A 20,436-nucleotide genomic window follows, 5' to 3' on the forward strand; every position below is an offset into this window, starting at 1 on the left:
CTGGTGCGCCGCCACACAGCGAGCCACCCTCGCACACGCTGCCGACCGCGAACAATACGCTCGCGGTCGTCTGCGGTGCACAGCACGAGTCGCCTCGAACTCGATGCGATACACTCAGCGCTAAATCGCATGCGAGAATCCTTCGGTCAAACATGCACACAGAATCGCGTTATGGACAGCCTAACTTCATGGACAACAGAGAAGGACTGTCTCTGCGAACGAAGACACTTCGTGAGGGCACACTGTGCCATTCATTGATGAGCGTGGGCTTGGAACTATACTGGACGATGACGCTAAGGTGGCGAGTGGACTGGGTCCCGGGCCTCACTCAGTAATGAGTGAGACGGTTCATACGTTGGCGAGCGCTACGACGATGGTCGCTGAAATTCGAGGACGTCAGTCCCTATCGCACAACCTGACCCAGACCCAGCAGAAATGAAAGCTGCCACTCGACAGGCGGATCCTCCAAACCTCGTACCTTCACCGAAATGTCTACCTATAGGACTCAGGTGCCGACATACAAGGAACCGCGCTGGGCCCCCACTGACAGAATATGAGCTCGCAATATGTCGAGCCTATATTGACCGACAAGAAGACGCTCGTCCGACTTAAAAGGGGCAGAAGAGGGAAAAAAACTTCTTCAACAACGCCGCAAGTTGTCTGCATGTGCATGCACTGCTAGGATCAGGCACCTCAGGTTCAGCACCTCGTCTGGGACTGCAGTGACTTGCAGAGCAAATGAACTGAACAGTTAACATTCCTGAATCACCTCTCTTAAGGAGTGGGTCACAACCAGGCTGGACGTACCTGTTGAGAGAAACGCTAATCTCCTTGTGAGAATTGGCGCGTTCGGCTAGCGTCGACCGCCGATTGTGAAGTGAATGTTATAATTTTTTTGCCATCCCCCCCCCCAACCTCCTTCCACATTGTGACCACATACCATCTATCTCAATCAATCAATCAATCAATCAATCAATCAATCAATCAATCAATCAATCAATCAATCAATCAATCAATCAATCAATCAATCAATCAATCAATCAATCAATCAATCAATCAATCAATTTATCGATCGATAATATAAGCGCTCTGCATCGAACGGTTACTGCTCTTGCGGCGTGTATACATATGTATGCACGTCTATGGGGCACATACCCAGTGCGAATGGGCATGTGCGTCCCGAGAAATCCGCACCCGCCTAGGGCGAAGCGAGCGCAATGTGCTTCTCTACTCTCTCTCTCTCTCTCTACTACCTTCTGGAAGCAAATCGAAAAGAGCAGGGCGTCTGTGAGCAGACCCATGCACTATTACAAGCGCGAACATAAATCTAGAGCAAGGCCTGCCCGGGTCTTTGATGCAAAAGGTGCAACGGTGTCATGGTTAATTATGCAATAGTACGCCTCTGCTTTCGGGATACAAAGCTTTTAATTTATTTCGGATAGCGTGCTATGATTATCCAAATCGCGTTTATTTATTCCTTTATTATTATTGCTTTTACTAGCTTCTATCTTAGACTGCGCTATCTTTAGGATCGGCCCTCGAAAACAACGAGATACACGGCGAAAACAGGGTTGACTCAGTAAAAAAAAATGCTTCGCATTGAAAGAAACCTTGCCATAGTTCACGTGTTATTCGTTCTTCACGTCTAAGCAACGCTGTCCTCCTGCCAAATTCAGTTACGCAGCCGGACGAATTGCAACTGGAATTCATGTCCGAACAATTCAGTTTTTTGAAAGAAATGCTCCTTTAGCGCGTGTGTCTTGTGTAAGCCTAACTGCACGCGTCTGTACGCCCTGTAATTTTCCTCACTTGCGTCTAGCGTCATTACCAACGTTTAAGAACGAATGGTAACTCCTTTCGCGCACGTGTACAGACATGGCCTCTACCGTCTTAGTGGAAACATTCAATTAATATTCAATTCCATACAATTTTAACATTTCTCCTAGTCCTCACAAAAAATCTGCCGACATCACACCTAACGCAGATATCTATAATTGAAAGATGAATCTGCAGCTCCTTCCCCTAATATTTAAGCAACGATTAACGAGCACTCGAGCACTGAAGAATTGTACCTTATAAGAGCTGGGTGACCCTGTCCGCAGGCCAGAAAAGTAACGAAAGCTCTTCTTTGACATTCAGCTCAACACAGACGCAGGATGCAAGAACACATAAATGAATATACACATTCGTTCGCTAATTTACCATCGATAACGATATAAGCAGTGACATCCTCGCAATTTCACACCAGTTCGTAAAGAATCCCACTTTTCTTGGGTAAAGCCATCTTCTTTATTATTTATTTATTTATTTATTTATTTATTTATTTATTTGCCATCTCTACAATTACAACTGCTGATTCGCGGAAGTGAATCATAAGGAAGAACACAGAAAATAAATGGAAAGGGTGAGCGAGGGAGGGCGAAGAAAACAAGAAGCAATGCACTTTAGAAGAGATGCGCAATCAGCCACGCTCTGCCATCTCATGAGTCCGGATTATGCGTTCCACCACCGAGACAGTTACGAGAGCGTTGCTCTTTCCCGGAAGGGGACGGGGGACCTTATTTCGGGAAGACATTCATTAAACAAAGGACGCGCGCTGGCGCGCCTTTTCTTCGGCGACTGCGCGGAAAGAAGAGCAGGCGTACGTCGGAGGCCGCTTCCTTTTTCCTTTTCACCGGCCGAGCAAAGAAGAGCCCCGAAGAACAGAGGCAGCGCAGGAGCCAGTGACGAGACATTCCCGGTATGGGACACGTGGCCAGGCGGTGGCAGAAGCAGCCTCGCAGTGTCCGCGCCGTCGGCTGGCCGGCATAATCGCGCGACTTCCTGCGGCTGATCACCCGTATCGTTTGTCACACAACATTGGGCGCCCGGTGACAGCCAATCACCGTCGGCCGTCAGCAATCGCCAAACGAGCTATCGATCTGGCCGCCGCCAGACAAGGAAAAAGCAGCAGGCAGGCTGGCTGGCCGACCCCCCCTCGTTTCTTTTTTCCCTAAGAAACTCCTGGCCAGCGACTCCCTTTCCCTTCACCCCGTTGGGCTGAAAAGGAGTGGCGCGATGCCTCGAGCGCGGTGGTAGCACGGGCCTCGGCGTCCCGCGGTGGCGTCTCGATACGGGCAGGCCAATCTTCGTCCGGCCATCGCCGCCTTATCGACCGTGCACGCGGCGCCTATCCTGCCCGCGATCTGTCTTGTGTTCGCGAGTTGTTCGGGTCGCCCTACAGATGGCGCAAGGATAGCTCGCAATGCGGCCGCGATTCGCGCCGTACGGGGTGGCAACGCCGTGTACTGAGCGGATACCTCCTCCGCGGAAGTTAATGTACGGGAGTGTCATTAGTATCGGAGCAAATGCAACTTCAACTGTTGTATGTTACGCGAAAGAAAGCGGTGCGTGTAATGCGTTGAGGGTAGCAGAAGCAGTTGCAGTCATCGTCGTCGTCGTCCTAGTAGTAGTAGTAGTAGTAGTAGTAGTAGAGAACGAAAGAAAAGGAAAGGCAAGCAGTTTACCCAGGTTTTAGTAGTAGCAGTGTTACCAGTAGTAGCAGTAGTATTAGTAGTAGTATAGAGAGGGAGAACGAAAGAAAATTAAAGATTAGAAGGTTAGCCAGGTTGCACTACTACTACTACAACTACTGCTAGTAGTAGTAGAAGTAGTAGTATTGGTAGTAGTAGCAGTAGTAGTTGTAGTAGTAGTAGTGAGATATTAGTGGAAGGGAGGGAAGCTTGCACTACGCTAGTAGTATCTCGCTGCAACCACACTTGAACAGGACTTCATGAGTAAAGGGGTACTCCCTTCCTTCATGCAAATTTTTTTTGAGCATCTTCCAGATTAGAAAAATCTACTACGCAGCTGCATAAACGAACACACAAGCAACGGTATTTTTAGCTACGGTACGGACTTCACACTATATTGCAAATAAGACATTTAAACCACAATATTTTTTTAGTTAATAACGTCCGACCGGAGCCCGTTGACTGGGCCGTGGGATTAGTATTTAATATAGTTCCCTTTCTTACAATTCTTCAATCTTTTACTGATTCTTCTCTTTCTCCCTCATTTTATACAACTCTTATCCATCACTTCTATGTTTAATTAATATTCTCCTACGTTAATTTTGTAACGTCTTGTTGTCCTTATTCAGACAGCATTTTAGGTACACACACGCCCAATTAATTTGTTTTCTGTTGGCGTGTAAAACCCATGATACTTCTTCTGTACTTCGGTACAGATTACTTTGATTACTTCTTACACTTTTCTTGGCCCCTTGTGCTACGTGCCTATATGCAGCAGCCTACCGCATCACGTTGCGTACCCGACATCCTCTAGACCGAAGCAGCCGTTTAATCGCTGTCGCTTTCGAGCCCATGGTGGGCAGTGAGGGCTAATTTCCCGGAACTTATTTTCCCAGCAGAAAGCGATTGCTGCTCACGTTGACGGGACCATTTGTAATAAGCCCCAACAGGCTATGACAGTGGGCGAGCGTAGTTAAATTTCAAGCTTGCAAGCCTACGCGTATAAGAAGGAGAAGCTACGGAGACCAAGCAAGAAAGCGCTCTCTTCGAAGCCTAACTGTTAGAAAGAGAACGGGAATAGATACGTACTCTGAGAGAGAGAAAAAAAAATACATGTCACCACGGCGGATCCATTCCGATGGGGATGAAACGTAAAACAGTCGAATGCTGAGCATTGGCAACGCGTTTAAGACATCCAGGCAGTGAAAATAAATCCGAAGCCCTGTACAGCAGCATTCTCCCGTGTGGCTCGGTAAACTCAGTTACAGTAAAGTAAAAGAAACGCAAGAAAGTTTACTCCCGACAAAGCGACAAGATAATCTTGTCATCAGATGCCGAACGTGTTCAAGGACGCGTGTGTGAAGACAGAACACTACGCGATAAAGCATTAGCTTTCTGATGTGAAGAAACCTCGTACGCCTCTCGCATAACCTATCGCACCATTTCCGATCTACGCGCGCTCAGGCGCCAGCGCAGTTTCGTCGACGACGACCACGCGCAGCGGCGTCCGAGGCGAGGGGCGTGGGAAGCCCTGCGACGCTTCCCGCGCGCTGTTTGAACGGATCACGTGACGAGCGACGCCGCCACGCTCGGGTCGAACGCTCGCGCCGGGTTGGCGGCGGCGTCGGCGGCGGCGGACGGCGCGGGTGGGGGTGGACCGCCGCCGCGGGGGTGTGGGGAAGCGCCTCTCCGGGTCCCGGAGAAGAGGCTCCGCGCGGCCTCGCTCTCCTCTTCGCTGGCGCAAAACTCCCGTCCTGTGGCAGCGCGCTCCTCTGTTCGCCGCCAGCCCGTCCCAGTGTCAGGTGGTCGCGCGCCGCCGCCCGCTCAACGCCGCCGAAAAAATCTCTCCCGCTCTGCACGCGCGCCCGCTCCGCCTGCCCTCCTTCGGCTGGAGAGGTCCTCCCTCCACCTTTGCTATCGCACAGCGCTTCGTCTTCTGTCCCGTTCGTCGCACGGGCCCGGATCGACCAACGTCCAGAGGGACCAGTTCGTAAGCGAACGCGGCGGCTGTCGTTCGAGCCTGCTGCGAGTGGTTCTAGTTCGTCGTCCCCGTCACCGGGTGAAGTGCGCGGCGTGCGAGCCGGTGCTTTTCGTTTGTGAGACCTCGACTGACCTCCGGGTCGGCACCTGGCCACTAGAGAGAAGTACTACGCTGCGATGTAGTGTGGTGTTCCGGGAAAGTGCCAGGGAAGCCCGGTGGACCGCCGCTTTCTCGTTGCGAGGGAGCGCGCCCCGAAGAAATGCTGATGCTTCGGAAGACGTCCCGGATGGGTCGGCACCGCCACCGGACACCGGCGCTATGGGCAGCGATCGCGGTGAGTGAGCATGAGATTTGCGATGCATCTTGTATCTCCTCGTTCTGCCCATTACTCACCAAGGAGTGGGGGCAAAAAAAAAGTGTTCATGCACAAGTACGCTAGTAGTCCTTGGTGACTAGAAGGCTACTGAGGGCGAAAGGTCACCGAGTGGGACTTTCCAGACAGGAAGCTGCTACATGGTTAGAACCTTTCTTCTCCGGCATCGTCATCGATTGGTCTTGCGGCTACGGGACAGTTCGTGCGGTCTTCCGCACCAGACGCGGCAAGCAGGGAAAAGGAGATGCACCCCCCTTGCATATACACGGATGGTGACCGCCTCTTTCATCCCGCACATCTTCCCGAGCTTTCTTTCTTTCAGAACTCTCTTTTTCCCGCTGCTTCCTGGGCCGTCCCGCACGAGCGAAACGAGGAGCACACCGAGCAGCGAATGCAAACAGCACTCGTGGTCTTTTCGGCGGAGCGCGTAAATGCTTTCCCCGGCATCGATTGATCGCGTCGTGGGACCCCTGCGCCGCCCAGGGGTTCGTGCTGCTTGTCCTCGCTGCTGCTTCTGTTTCTTCCGACTGGCTGCTGCAACCGCTGCTGCTTGCTCCTTTCACTCCTGTTACACCCCCCGCTTTTTGTCTTCACATCTATTCTCTTTTCCTTTCAAGTTCGTACCCCGTGCAACGCAGGCGACATCGTCGTCGTCTTCGCCGCATCAGAAGCGAAGTGGCGGAGCGCAGTTGAGCGAGCGAGCGAGCGAGCCGGGCGCTGGGCCGGACTTGTGAAAAGGTCCCGCGCCGGGATTTCCATGACGGGGCCCTTGGCATCTTTATGGATGCTGGCGCGGCTGCTGCTGCTGCTGCTTCTGGGGCTTCTCCTTCTCCTCGTTGCCGCATGGCCGCATCGCCGGCGTTGGAGCCTCATCCGCCGCCGCTGCCTCAGCGCCGGCTACCGCTTGGTTCTAGTGCTGCTGTTATGCGGCAGACAACACCGCCAGTGCGCGTCGAGATGCGGCATTGTTGTTCTTCCGCCGCGGTTTTCTGGCGTGGAAGATGAGAAAAAAAGAAAAGGAAAAAGAAGAAGCAAAGGGGAGATGGGGAGGACGCAACCACTTCAGACATTCTTCTCCTCTCCCATCTTTCTTTTTTTATTATTCTCGAGGTTGTACTATACTTTGTTCCACTCTGAGCAACTCGCGGCATTTTCTACTTTCTGCCAACATCCCGCGGTATCTTCTTTTCCTTTCATTTATTACTAGCTTATTTCTTAAAGTGTCCCCGGGCCGCGAGTGTAGAGAAAGTTTGGAGACGTCGACGTTGAGAATCTCTCAATCTTCTGTTTGATGTAGCGGCGGGAGAGTACGCCAGAGAATGATAAAAAAAAAAAGAAAAGTAAGGAATAAGAAACGAACATGCGTGAATAGAGTGATCTACCGACCCGACAGTGTAATAGACCAAGTTGCTATACGACGACGGGTGTGGGACTCGGTGCTTTGCAGACAGCGAAACAAACATACAAATTGTTCGAAGTGTGGAAAAGTTGTCGCTCTTCTTCTTTATAAACACTTTAGGTGGCCGCTTATTCAGACTCGCTACACCTACACTACCACCTCGACAACAACAACAACAGCAATGAAGAAGTTGTATGGTGAAGGAAGAACATGGTGCCTATTTTAAACGCACAATGACGCTGCAGGAGCATCCGAAAGGAAACGTCATGCGTCGCGGAACCGCGAAAGTTTATGGCACACCTTAACAAAACGGAACTTTGCGCTCCGATCTGGCAAACACTGCATGTTTCTTTGGGAAACTGGAGTTGAATGAACTTCATCCTGCGTGGTGAAAGAGCGGTGAACTTCGCTTACGCCATTTCTTCTTTTTTTATTATCACTTCTAGTACAATCTTTTGCTGAAACGGGAACCACTCTACGTATACAGAGGCGCGTGGCGCAACCGTCATTACCCGGCGAATGACGTACACTGTATACACTGTATACTCGGTATACACTGAACTGATTGGCCAAAAGTAGAGGACTCGGATTAGACCATTACGAACTCCACCGCCTATTGTTGACAACTGTGTTCCGTGTTCACGTTCTCCGCATACACACCGCTCACACACCGCTCCCAATACGGGCCCTGGGCCCGTGTTCACGAAACGTTCTTACGCTAAAAGCGTTCGTGCCAACCAATAGTGATGCAGGTCATATTATTAGCGGAGGCAATCTGCCGATGAAAAACAGCGCTTACGAACGAAAAGCTTTGTGAATGCGGCACCAGATCTCTAATTATGACCAGGCGTGGAAGCATAGTGTGCACGTAGCTGCGCTTCCCTTACCTGATCCCTCACGCGTCGACCAGCAGGTTGCGCGCTTTCGCGCAATGCGGGAAACACGTAAGCTGCAGAAACGACATCGCTACCGTGACGCACCGGCTGTAATGCGATGAAAGGAAAACCCTCGCGCTTACGGCGGCCAAGACGTAGTATACGGCCGAGCGGTACAGCGCATCATGGCGACGGCTCGAATCGCAAGCAGCGACTCTCCTTGACTGACACGAAGCATGAAAAACGGTACCCGCGGTTCGCGGTTGGTGTCGCTTGCGTTCTCCGGCTCCGTGAAAAAAAAAAAAAAAAAAGCTGCAGCAAGGCTCTTGTACGGAAATCTCGTTGCGAGGTCATTTATGTATACCAGCAGGCGCCACGGCCATGTCCCTGCTGTGGCGGAGAATCGAACCCTCGACCTGCGCAAAAATATCTACTCGAGGCCCACGTGCGTACTACGGTCGCATGATGTTTATACGGAACGTTTTCGCACCTTGTTAGCGCTCTGCAGTCACCGCTTCTGCCCCGGCTTTCGAGGACAATTGGCTGTTTGATGGATGGTGGTCAACTTGCCGAAAGCAACACTGGGGGGCACATATAGAAAGCTGGGACTGTTGGAATGTAGTATGCTTATACTTGGGCGTCAGTACGGGAAACGACGGTAGCCCGAAGAGAATGACACAGTGGTCCTGCGCCACTCTTTTTTGTGTTCGCGCCGTTTGCCACGTGCTGATTTCGTAACACATGGGATATGAGAGACCCGCTGTAGTGGAGTGTTCCGGATTAACCTTGCCCCCCCTTGGGGATCTTTGACGCACACCCAAAGCACTGTGCGCGAGCGCACTTTTTTTTTAAGTTCCGCGTCCCACCGGAATGCGGTGACTGCCGCGAGAATGATCGAATTTGCGACCATGATGGAACCTACTCAGCAGCCGAAAGCTGTGGCCACTGATCCGCCGTGGAAGGTCTGAAGATAAGGCCAATCCTCTGTTGTAGTACATCAAGTCACTCCGAGCGAGCGCGCAGGTGGCAGGCTGGATGATCCGGAAACGGTGTCAATTTGTTTAGATAGTCTATATATACACTGCATACGGATATTTCCATGCACATAGATAACTTTTCTTCTTTTAAAGCGAATCTTTCTTTGCCTCTTCTCCCGACTTTCCGGGCGTTGCTGTGATGTTCTTGCCGCGCGTGCCGCTGGGTTTCCTGCAACACCACCAGATGGCGTTCGCGTCCGCGCATCCCGGCCGGTGCCGCCGCGGGCCGGGATGCGTAGTTTGTGCGTGTGGCACGTGATGTTCTTTGCTTTCCTATGCGACAAAAGCGCAGCTGCTGGGCTGTGCTGTATAGTGTAAACACTAAAATCGTTCATAGCCTCAATAAATGCGTCGTCGGTATCCAGAGCAAGTGCTGCAGAGGCAGAGCAAATAGCGATAGCGTTAGCCATCACCACGACACCGCACTGGGAGTGCATCATACTTCTGAAGGACTCTCAGAAGGCATGCAGAAATTTTTCCAGGGACAATACTTCCGATGCGGCATATCGCGCTCGGAGTGGAGCGCACCAGCTCCCACCATATACATACAGATCGTGTGGACTTGGGTGCTTGAGTGCTTACGCGGTAATCAGCAGGCACACGCCTACGCCCGAGCGCGTGCGCACCGGGACTAGCGAGAGGGTCACGCCGCGCAGTTCCACCCCGAGTCCATACCATTAGCCAATACACGCACATCCTACAACACTATCGCCGCCTCATAATGCCCTGACGCGAGAGGAAGCCGTAATATGGCGAAAACTCCAACCAAACACATGTCCACATTTGAGTCTCTGCCACGCCATACGCCCTGCGCTGTATTCCTATAAATGCCCACGCTGCTATCAATGCGCGACGTTTTACCACATGGCATGGGCTTGCGCTAGCACACCACAGCGCACACCCATAACACAACCCACCCCACGGCTATGGGAGACAGCGCTGTCCAGCCCCAACTCGACGGACCCGCTCAACCTGGTCAACCGAGCGAGGAGGGCAGCTAAGGCCGCTGGACTCCTGGACTGAGGGGACCACCCACTTGCACAGCGGAAGAGCTTCTCGCTCGTCTGCTCTTTTCCGGAAAGTTTACTCTCTCTCTCTCTTGGAGCTGGCGTCTCAACAGCGTGCTGGCCACGTATGCAGAAGGAGCACGCGCACAAGCACGCGCCCGCAAAATGGCTGCAAAGCGTGCGCTTAGCGTCGAGGACACCAAGGCCCGGAAGAAGCGTCGCGCGACACAGGAGTGTCTTCGCTACGCAGCGAAACGTGGTGCAGACCGCGAATGTATGCATACAGTGCATACACACAAATTTATAATAATTGATCGAATTATACGCATAGTTCCATAATTCAATTAAAGTTGAACACTTCTTCCACGATGCGATGTGCCACGTGCGGCAATAGTAATGCTGAACTCTGTCAGAGATTATGAACCATGACGCACAACAACGCCCCGAGCAAACACGTCTCCCTGCGTGTTCTGTCAGACAGACAGACAAACAGGAGTGGTGCACTCAAGGTAACATTTAATTGAACATCAACTCAACGCTCTCGTATTGGACTAAACGCTGAAGAAGTTACACATTCGCCGCCAACATCACCGCTAAATATTTTTCTTTCTGTTTGCCCCTACGTGATTAATAAGCATTCGATAGACTACCTGCAGTTGGTTGGAAGTACAAGCCCAAAACTTCGTATAGTGCCTTTGTGAAACGCCGTGTAGTTATTGCTTTAGATGTACTTGAGGTCCCTGGAATGACTATGGATAGTCAGTGAACTATAGATATTGTATGATCTTTTATAACAAATGCCTATAAACTTTCCATATGTTGGCAAAATGTTTTTCAGGGTGGAACATCGACTACGGAAAATCATTCCGATGATATTATTTTTTTAATTCTGCGTACGTAAAGTGCTGTGCCTTCGTGCATTTCTGCAGAGTAAGGAATATAACATTTTAAAGGCGTTCGAGTCGGCCGGGACATATACTGCTTTAGGAACACGCTTTGGATTAGGAGCTGTACTATAACAAAATTTATTCTCTCTCCTTTAGGAAACGGGTGTGGAGCCCATGAAGTGGCATTGAAGTTATATCTTAATGTCATTCATAAAGGGCGCGTGCGAGGCAGATTTTTTTAACGAGTTGGTATGGCGTTTTGCATTTGTATATTTCTTTCGTTTGGTTATCACAGCAATATCCTGCGTCCAAAAGCAAGGGTTCTTGTGGGAGCAACAGTAAATATGGTCAAAGAACCATGACGTTGCAGAATAGCAGGAAAGGAACCATGACGCAGAGCCGCAGAGACTACAGGGCGAAGGCGCCTACCTTGCGATCTCCAATCACTAATTTTTTTTTGGTATGCGTAAATATGCCTGCAAATTGTACTAGCACTGTATTGCACTATGCACTAGTATACACCAGTAACGGCAAACAAAGCTGAATGCTGGAAGCACCGCACTGACTGACACACACACACACACACACACACACACACACACACACACACACACACACACACACACACACACACACACACACACACACACACGCGCGCGCGCGCACACGCACGCACGCACAAACGCACTCACGCACACACATGCTCACCACAGGCACCTGTGCACACACATCCACACAATACACAGGCATCCACACACACACGCAAACACCACGCACATCCGCACAGATCCGCACACTACACACACACCACACACACGTGCACACAGTACACACGCATACACCCACGCACACACCATGCATACTACACACGCACCCACACATACGCACACATCCGCGCACGCATACACACACTACACACGCACCCTCCCCCACACACACGCTCACGCCACACACACTACACGCCAAAGGGAAGAGCGCATATTATTATATTGAATTAAGGGTGGAGGTTGCAGGGACTTGACTACACAGGTGTAGATGTATTTGCAGCAGCGCTCGACCGTTCAAGACGGCACAACCACGTTTAAATTTGCGTAATTGTAGGCGAAGGAGTACATACACGTTATTGAATGGACGTGGCAGTTTGGGAGCTAAACAGCAGGGAAAATCTGAACGCACCTAGCTTAAATAGACATCCATGTTGTACCTATATCCCGGGATCAGGACTTTTACCAAGTACTAACTAATATGAGCGACAAGCTCAAGATTGAAGCACCAGAACGACGGAAATTGGAATCTATGCACAGGATGAAACCCCGACACGATAGGATTCCACCTATGGTAGTCTTAAGCCAATCAACCGAGCCATTTTCATTGGTTCGTTCCTTGAAGAACATTTTAACTTTAATTCCAATTGCACGCCTAAAGTGAGTTCTGAAGGACTGAAGATTAGTGTCAGAGAAGACACGCGGGTGATGCAGACTCAGCGACACACGGGACAGCGCTGCAATGATCGCAAAGGCAAGAATATTGTTTTAATGTGAACGCATTAATTGTATGGCCCATGAAGCGGGAAATCTGGCGCGGCGTCCCCCCGAGATGGTACAAAAGGTCACGTGATCACAGCCGATAAACGGGATGCGCGCGGACGCTGGGTTCCCCGAAGCACCACCAGATGGCATTCACCTCCGCGCATCCGGGGCAGCGATTGCGGCGGCCGTGCGGTGGAAGGAAAAAAAAAGAACCAGAAAGCTCGTTTTCGCGCATAACGTTCGCCGCAAGCGTTTCCCGGTAAAGATTACGGTTGCATAAGCTGCAGTTGTCAGGAAACGGCAACTGTGTGGTCGGTCTATAAATAGCGCCGCGCGTCGCGGCGCTGCCAGTCGATGGCTACGGTGAATTCTGTCGTGCGCTCCGATAGACGAACCTTGGACTTCTCAGTCAGCAGGTGCGCCCGGCTCATTTATACGTCCACGCAAGTACGCGAACAAGGCCGAGGCGTCATCGGAGAGACGTCGTTGGTTATTCTTTTTTTTTTTCTTAAGTCACTGTGCAAGAAAAATAACAATTTAACCTAGCACGAAGCGGTGTTCAATTATTTTGCTGGGTAGCTTCCTATATTAGGTAGATGATCTCGGCATCTCTCATAAGAACGTCTCATAAGTATGCCTTGACGCACTCCGTGTGATGTAGTGGTGAAGGTGTGTTTTCTAAAGCGCCACAATACGCTTTGATTTGTTCAGGTAAAGACGAAGTCTAGTAGGTGCTCGACCCTTAAAATTGAAAGGTAATTTTTCAGGAAGCTTTCCTTAAACTGACGAACTGTCCTTGCAAAGAACACAATGAGGATCTCGTGACCACTAAATGTCGCAACGTGTAAGTGCTTATCTTCGTGAAATCTAATATTAATAGAAATTTGGAGAGAACGAGGGAAAGAGATCCATTCTAAAGGAAGGCAGGAAGGTCAACCAGATCTGCGTTCGGTTTGCAACCCGTTGTAGTATGCGTCTCAGTGGGCAAGAAATTCTCAAAACAGAAGTGGGTGACAAGAATTTCGACGTCAATCAGAATCGTATCAGTGCTACCACAACACGGCGACAGTAATCTCCTCGCACTGCCCGCTGAGTCCTCCGATAATTGAAAGCACGTCAACTTTAGATTTCATAGATGTCAAACACCACCCCGTCTTGTCTGTCCGGTAAGCATTTCTTTCTTCACTTCTCTGGGTAGCTACGGCTTCTGCACCGCTGGATGACGCGGAATTCAGCGCCGCATCATCGGCTCGTTACACCGTCAGCGCTCGCTCAAATTCCGCGCTTCGCAATTTTGTGCGGCGTTTGTAAGCGTGCGCAATGCAACACTCGGAGGTTGGTCGTGTCTGGTCGCGCATTTCGGCGGCGACATAGACTGCTGCGGGACGCATTAGTGGTTCTCCGCGCTGCTTTTAGCAGAGCGGTCATTCTGAACGTTCCTCGAGCCAGGACGGCTCTTCTTTGTTGTCATCGCATCCGTATAGCTGTCGCCACTGCAATTCTGTCACGTGTACGCCTGAAGAACTTCGCACGTTTTCTTGTTCCAACTAAGGAAATGAACAAGATGAGCATTCTCTGAATAAAAGAATAAATGTAAACAGCGAAATCATGTCCGTCTGCAACGACTCGAGACCCAAAGGCACAGACACACGCAGAGACAGATATGAAGAACAAGGGACGCCGTAGGCGACGTGAGCATCACAGACAAAACGGAGTGGCAGACCACACATCCTTCTTTTTCTGCGGAACAGCGGGTATCTCGCCTTTGCTGGCCTGAGAAGGAAAAGAAAAAGAAAAGAAAGAATCAGAAGGAAGAGAGAACCGAAACCTAAAGAAAATTTGAAAAGAAGATGCAGAAGGCAGCCGACAGAGAAGGAGCGGTGGGGGCAGAAATAAGCGCACTATGTCGGCGGTGGCGTTAAACGGCGTCGAAGTGTCCCTCCCAGTTTTTCCCTCTTCTGTGTCTTCTTTCCTTTTCTCTACCTGCGTTTGTTTTTATCCTCTCGGAGCTATGGCGGCGCTTTTACAAACACTTCCCGTCGGAACAATTTGAAGGAGGACAGAGTATAACAAAAACAGAAGAAGCCTATGGGGAGGGGAGGGGGAGAAGAAAGCAAGGCGGGGAAACAAGCGCAAGAGGCCCGGACTTGACAGAAGGTGTGAAGAATGGTAACCGCCGCCGGAACAAGCTTTCTCGTCGCCCTCGTCATTCGGCTTTTCGAAAAAGGTGTTTCGTCTGCGGCTCCAGAGGAGCAGCTCGGAGCTCGCGGGAGCCGCCGCTACGTATTCGAGAGGCCACGCACAGGGTTGCTGGGGGGAAGCGTGTTGTACACCTTGTGTTGGCGGCGTCGGTGTGGTATGTGGAAGTAAGTAAGTGGTTGTTGGTATAGCACAAAGAACGCGGTGCAGAGCCAGAGAGAGAGAGGCAGGAACGAGCCAGTCACCGAGCTGCAGGAAGCCCTGAAGGTGAAACCCCCTGCAGGATGGGAAGGAGGAAAAAAAAAAAAAGAACGAGGAAGCGAAAGTACGGAACAGCGTTTCGATGTAGGAGGGGTGTGGGGGGTATACGTTCAGTGGACAGACATAAAAGGAGGCGGCTTTCTCAGAAAGCATCCTCTCGCGAAGCCCTTCTTCGTTGTACTCCCTCGAGGCGGGCTTGGTCCGTTGGCTCCGCGGACATGCACGAAGTACGATTAGTGCGCGGCGTAGCGCGCGCTATGGCTCTGCGGGGAGAGATACCTTCGGGGCCCGAGAGGCGCTGCGACGGTTCCGCGCAGGTGTCCCATGTCCAAAGAGTTCTTTTTTTCTCTGGCCCGTCCTGACCCGAGGAGCTGTGTTTACACGACCAACTGAGAGTTGATAGCGCAGCGAACAAGCGGCCCAGAACACTGGGAAGCGCGCGTCCATACGAGGCCAGCGCTGCATAATAGTATATACGTCACAGCAGAAAGCTCTTCGTTCACAGAAAAGATAGATTCTGCTGTGCTCAAAGCCACGACTGCAACGGTTGCAAGGTGCACGACCTCTCAAAGCATTCCGGTGCAATAGTAGACGCCCAAATACTTGTCGGATAAGTTACAATTATGAGGACGGCGGGACGCAAGAAATTTCTAAACGCTATATTTTTTTGTGCCATGTTTAGCTACGTCGACTGACCAATGCTGTTGATAACGTAGGCGAGGCGGCGCTTGAAGCAAGCGGGAAAAAAATACCTTAGAATTGAACCGCAATGCAGACGGAATGTTTCATCGCATCATCTACTGATGTTCACGCTATAGCCTCGAGCGACGTCAGCAGCTATTTGAGCCAATGGAAGTGCTCGGAAAGCATTGAGTTTGTTACAGTGATTACTGCAGACACGCCCAAATTTGAAATTGGGCTAACTGTATCTTGTCGGAACCGTCGTATTGTGTTTAAGCAAGGCGCTACCTCCATGAATTAGCACTTTGGAGTTGGCGAAGTGGAGTTTTTTGCTGCACCATCATCGTGTGTCGTAATTCTAGGGTGTAAACGTATATCGGTGAGATTGCAATATAAGACATCTAAAAAATATAAATACACATGTGGTGCAGAACAATAGCAGTTCAAAATGCAATTTGAGCGCGAAGCGCTTCCGTAGAGCACGCTCAGGTCAATTTTGATAATGCGCATAATGTTAGAGAAAGGGGCTTGTGAATGGCAAGCGCTTCCTGCGAACGAAATTCCCTGTGAATGCGCCTCTCCCCCCTCACCCACCCCCACCTACAAAGTCCTCTATTCGCCTTCTTTCTATTCCGCCAGAAGCGGAATTGTGAGCGGTAAATTTTAGCGTGCCGTAGCGATTTATCTAACACAAGGAAGTCAGGTTGATTAGGAGGGCTCGAAATAATTAAGAGAAAGGAGTCCCTCCGCTATCGGTCCTCAGCGAATGAGAAATTCTCCAGAAGTTACGAAGTCAAAGGAGTAAAAGCGACCCGTGCTCCTCCATGCCGAAAGTTTAATGAGGCACCTCGAACGCCGCGAAAGGTCGCATAGTGTACGCGCCCCCCTGCCCCTTCCCCCCCCCCCTCTCTCTCTCTCTCTCTCTCTCTCTCTCTCTCTCTGATGGCCGTCGTTTAAACCGCGGGACTGAGGCGAAGCGAACGAATCGAGAGGAGTCAACAGCAGCCGAGTTGTAAAATACAGACGCCGAGTCGCGGGCGGAAGAACACGACGGATTTATGCTCCTCCTTGCACTGGTGCATGCAAGCTCGGCGGTGCGTTTCGTCAAGCGGTTGGTACAGCGATACATATCCAGCCACCGCGCTCCTGCGTTCTTCTATATCTATCTGCGGTGGAGCACCATTCTGACTCGACGAGGTTTACCTCTTTGCCGATGGCGTCGTTTTGTAAAGTGAGCTGACAACGTCGCCGTTTGTAATTACCACTTTCTCTAAGAGGTCTGCAATGAGCAGGAGAGGGACTGTGCGTTACACTTTAATGAATTCGTAATCTGTCACTTCGAGCCCATGTGATGATTCCTCGTTCGTTCACTTACAGTAGCATGTTCCAAATTTTGCGGAAAGTACACTTACTATAACCAGGTCACCACGATAACTATGCTAGCGCCGCATTGAAGCCGTTCTTTTGTCTTCTTTCACTTCTTATCCATTACAAGTCTGTTGCAAGCAATTTATTTTTCTGAAAACGCCGGATGCCACATTTCTAGCATCCGTAATGCTAATAAAGCAATCAGTGTGAGTCAGTCAGTCCAATCAATCAATCAATCAATCAATCAATCAATCAATCAATCAATCAATCAATCAATCAATCAATCAATCAATCAATGCAAACATCGAAGGATAAAATCTGCAATGCGTAAATCAGAAGCATTAATCTTTTAGGTAATCAACACTTTCAAATCACCAAAACAATAAATATTTATTAGGGCAACCTTGTGGCGCGCTCTTCAGGATGTTTGATGTTGCCTGTACGCCTTTTATAGAGCCGAACAAAAAGCTAGAACGTCAAATGACGGAGACAAAGAAGCTCCCGAAGCTGCGCGCCCGGAATGGCTGGGCAAGCAAAGTCGCATTTAAAAAACGTTTGCCGATTGTTTCGTCGTACATTGAATCGCCTGTCGGGATACAGTGGCGACGCCGAGGCGCCTCGATGTCGGTGCATGCCACATGCACAGAGCGTGTAAGGGCAGGGCATTCTGTGAGAGTCGCGACAGCGGGCCCAACACGCGGGTTTTAGCTTACGCCTCATTTCTCTGCATGCGCCATCAGATGGAGGGAGTTCGGGCCTTTGCCAGATGAAGGCTGCAGCAGAGGAATGGCCTAAGGTCACGTATCCGAAAATAAGTCTGATGTCGCTGTACAATTACTGAAGTATCGGTCTCAAGCGCGCAAAAAAATAAACGAAAGAAAGGGAACAACGAATAAACTAGTTTTGAATTTGTTTTCAGAATGGAGCTGCTGCGGAGCGCACTTTCGTTGCGGCACGCTGCTTTTAGAGACCAACTGACTATGTTGGCTCTTTGCTACCGGATTCGTGATCCATATATGATGCTGTAGGCGTTGACGCGGACGTAGCCACAATAACATCATACGTGCGACTATTGTAGATTGTCTGTCTGTCTGTCTGTCTGTCTGTCTGTCTGTCTGTCTGTCTGTCTGTCTGTCTGTCTGTCTGTCTGTCTGTCTGTCTGTCTGTCTGTCTGTCTGTCTGTCTGTCTGTCTGTCTGTCTGTCTGTCTGTCTGTCTGTCTGTCTGTCTGTCCGTCCGTCCGTCCGTCCGTCCGTCCGTCCGTCTGTTGGGGCATTAAGAGACGTCGGAAATCTGTAGAGAGACTTGATTTCACATAGAGCAGGCACTTTTCAAGAGCAAAGAGAGAGAGAGAGAGAGATAGAGAGATAAATTTTGTTACCTCACTTATTTGATTCGCTTATATATAAGCCTCTCTTTTATGGAAACGTAGCTGATATATATCGTTTTCTTATAATATTCTCGATTCATGGTAAAAACAAGACAAAGCAAACTAACGCGAATGGCAAAGCGTTACTGTGAATTCATGTTCCTCAGGTGTTCACTTAGCCGGCTTCCCGTTCCGCACCTGAGTTCTATTTTTCTCTTCCTTCCCGTAACCGCCGGATTTCCGTATTTGCATATATATGGTAAAGCACTCACAGCGGCTCGTTCACATTTCTGAAAATCTGCGGATGATGAGATGCGCCGGATTCGGCTTACGGAAAAAAAAATTTAAAAAGAAAAACTCGCTTTTTCGCTGCCACTTGACTCAAACACTGTACGCAGTAGGGAACGTGACTAAACAAACACATGCGCGCGGACTGCTCCACGCATTACAAAGTCAATGGCGCACAAACAAGATGCGCAGAACACGAAATAAATAAATAAATAAATAAATAAATAAATAAATAAACCTCTCGATCGCAACATCAATGTGTGTAAGCCACTCTGCACTGCCGGAGACACACGCCCGTCCATGCGCGCAAGGCCTAGAGTACTGTGCCGGAAAGCTCGCTAAGCCTATCCTCCTGCGCGTGTCGTCTGCACTGCATGTACACTCGTTTCTGCGGCAAACGTCGCGTGCTCGCCCACTGCTTTCTTACTTTTCTTTTGCGTCAGTCGGTGAGCAGAGCAGCAGACTTCAAATGTACGACGCATAAAGGAGCACGCTCGGGGCTTGCGTGGCAAAACAAGGAACACGCGAGAGAGGTTCGGCGATAAATAAACGTATCGGAGACCCGAACAAATCACACGGAAAGAGATACTTCTTCGGGAGCCCCTTTTTCGGCGTCGTCTGCTCGACGCAGCGCAGTATACTTCCCTCGGCGAAACGCGGGACTGAAACGAGGGGGTCGGTGAATAACGGAAACAAGCTGCGTTCTTGCGCACAGCACCTAGTATATATGTATATATACTGTGCACTGTACGTGCACGCTTAAATGTTATGTCTGGCATCGCGACGCGCCATCGCAGCAGCAGACAATCGGCATCGCATACGCATATACCGAAACGCAGGGCGCGGTGCGCACCATACACACAGAAGCCGCTGCCGCAGTAACCCAGTCAGCTATACTGCAGAAGGCGCGCCTCTCTCTTTCGCTTCTCTCGTGCGATGCGCTCTCGTGCGTACATACCTGGCATCGAGTAAAACACCCTCGGGACGCGTTCGTCTCGGCGTGCCCGCGAACGTGCCTCGCGCCGTCGAAGCTGTGTGTGTGTGTGTATACGTCGCGGGGGACAAAAGCGCGCTGCTGTGTAATACGTGCGCGCAGACAAAACCGCCGTCGGAGAAGGAAGGTTGCGGCGGCGAAAAAACGAGCGAGGAACAACATCTTATAGGCACCGGGCTTCCGCCAGTGGTTGAGTCTCATTTGGCGAGTAGCTCTCGGACACGTTATGTTATAAGAAAGCGAGAGAAGGACATCGAGGGAAAACCCGCGGTGGGCCCCGTCGCGCTGAAGAGGATCGCACGATGCTCTCTCTCTGTATACTATAATGTATACGTGCATCGCGTGATTGGTCACGTGCGTAGTCGCGGGAAGAGAAGCGTGCATCGTGCGAGCTTGTTTTTCGCGTTACGAGGATGTGATTATACTTGACAGTATTATTAGGATTGAGCGATCTGTGAGCTTGTATGTTTACTTCCTCCGGTATCACTCGTCGTTAATGTGGCGTCTTTTAAATATACGGAAAATGGTCGGCCTACTATTCCGAGAAAGGAAGAGGGCAACAGTATGGATTAGATGTCGAACGGGGGTAGCTGATGTTTTAGTGTTGAGATGGAGAAACGGTTGCAGTACAATCCGTAAAGCAGATTTGACGAGTAACGTTTTGTTACTCCTTCTGT

The 20,436-nt window shown here is 50.3% G+C and overlaps 1 protein-coding gene across 2 annotated transcripts in view; it reads left to right on the forward strand.

Annotated features, from left to right (window-relative positions):
• Positions 1–5,082: 5,082 nt before the first annotated feature.
• nolo (no long nerve cord) overlaps positions 5,083–20,436 on the forward strand; it is a 264,081-nt gene continuing 248,727 nt past the window's right edge. The window contains exon 1 of one of the 2 annotated variants that reach the window (XM_055076569.2): positions 5,083–5,827. In XM_055076569.2, coding sequence (XP_054932544.1) covers positions 5,753–5,827 — 75 coding nt within the window. In that variant the 5' untranslated portion in view covers positions 5,083–5,752. The remainder of the gene's footprint in view (positions 5,828–20,436) is intronic. The other variant, XM_050188130.3, reaches the window with a different exon arrangement.

The sequence above is a fragment of the Dermacentor andersoni genome, chromosome 2, assembly GCF_023375885.2.
Source record: "Dermacentor andersoni chromosome 2, qqDerAnde1_hic_scaffold, whole genome shotgun sequence".
In the NCBI taxonomy this organism is placed as follows: Eukaryota; Metazoa; Arthropoda; class Arachnida; order Ixodida; family Ixodidae; genus Dermacentor; species Dermacentor andersoni.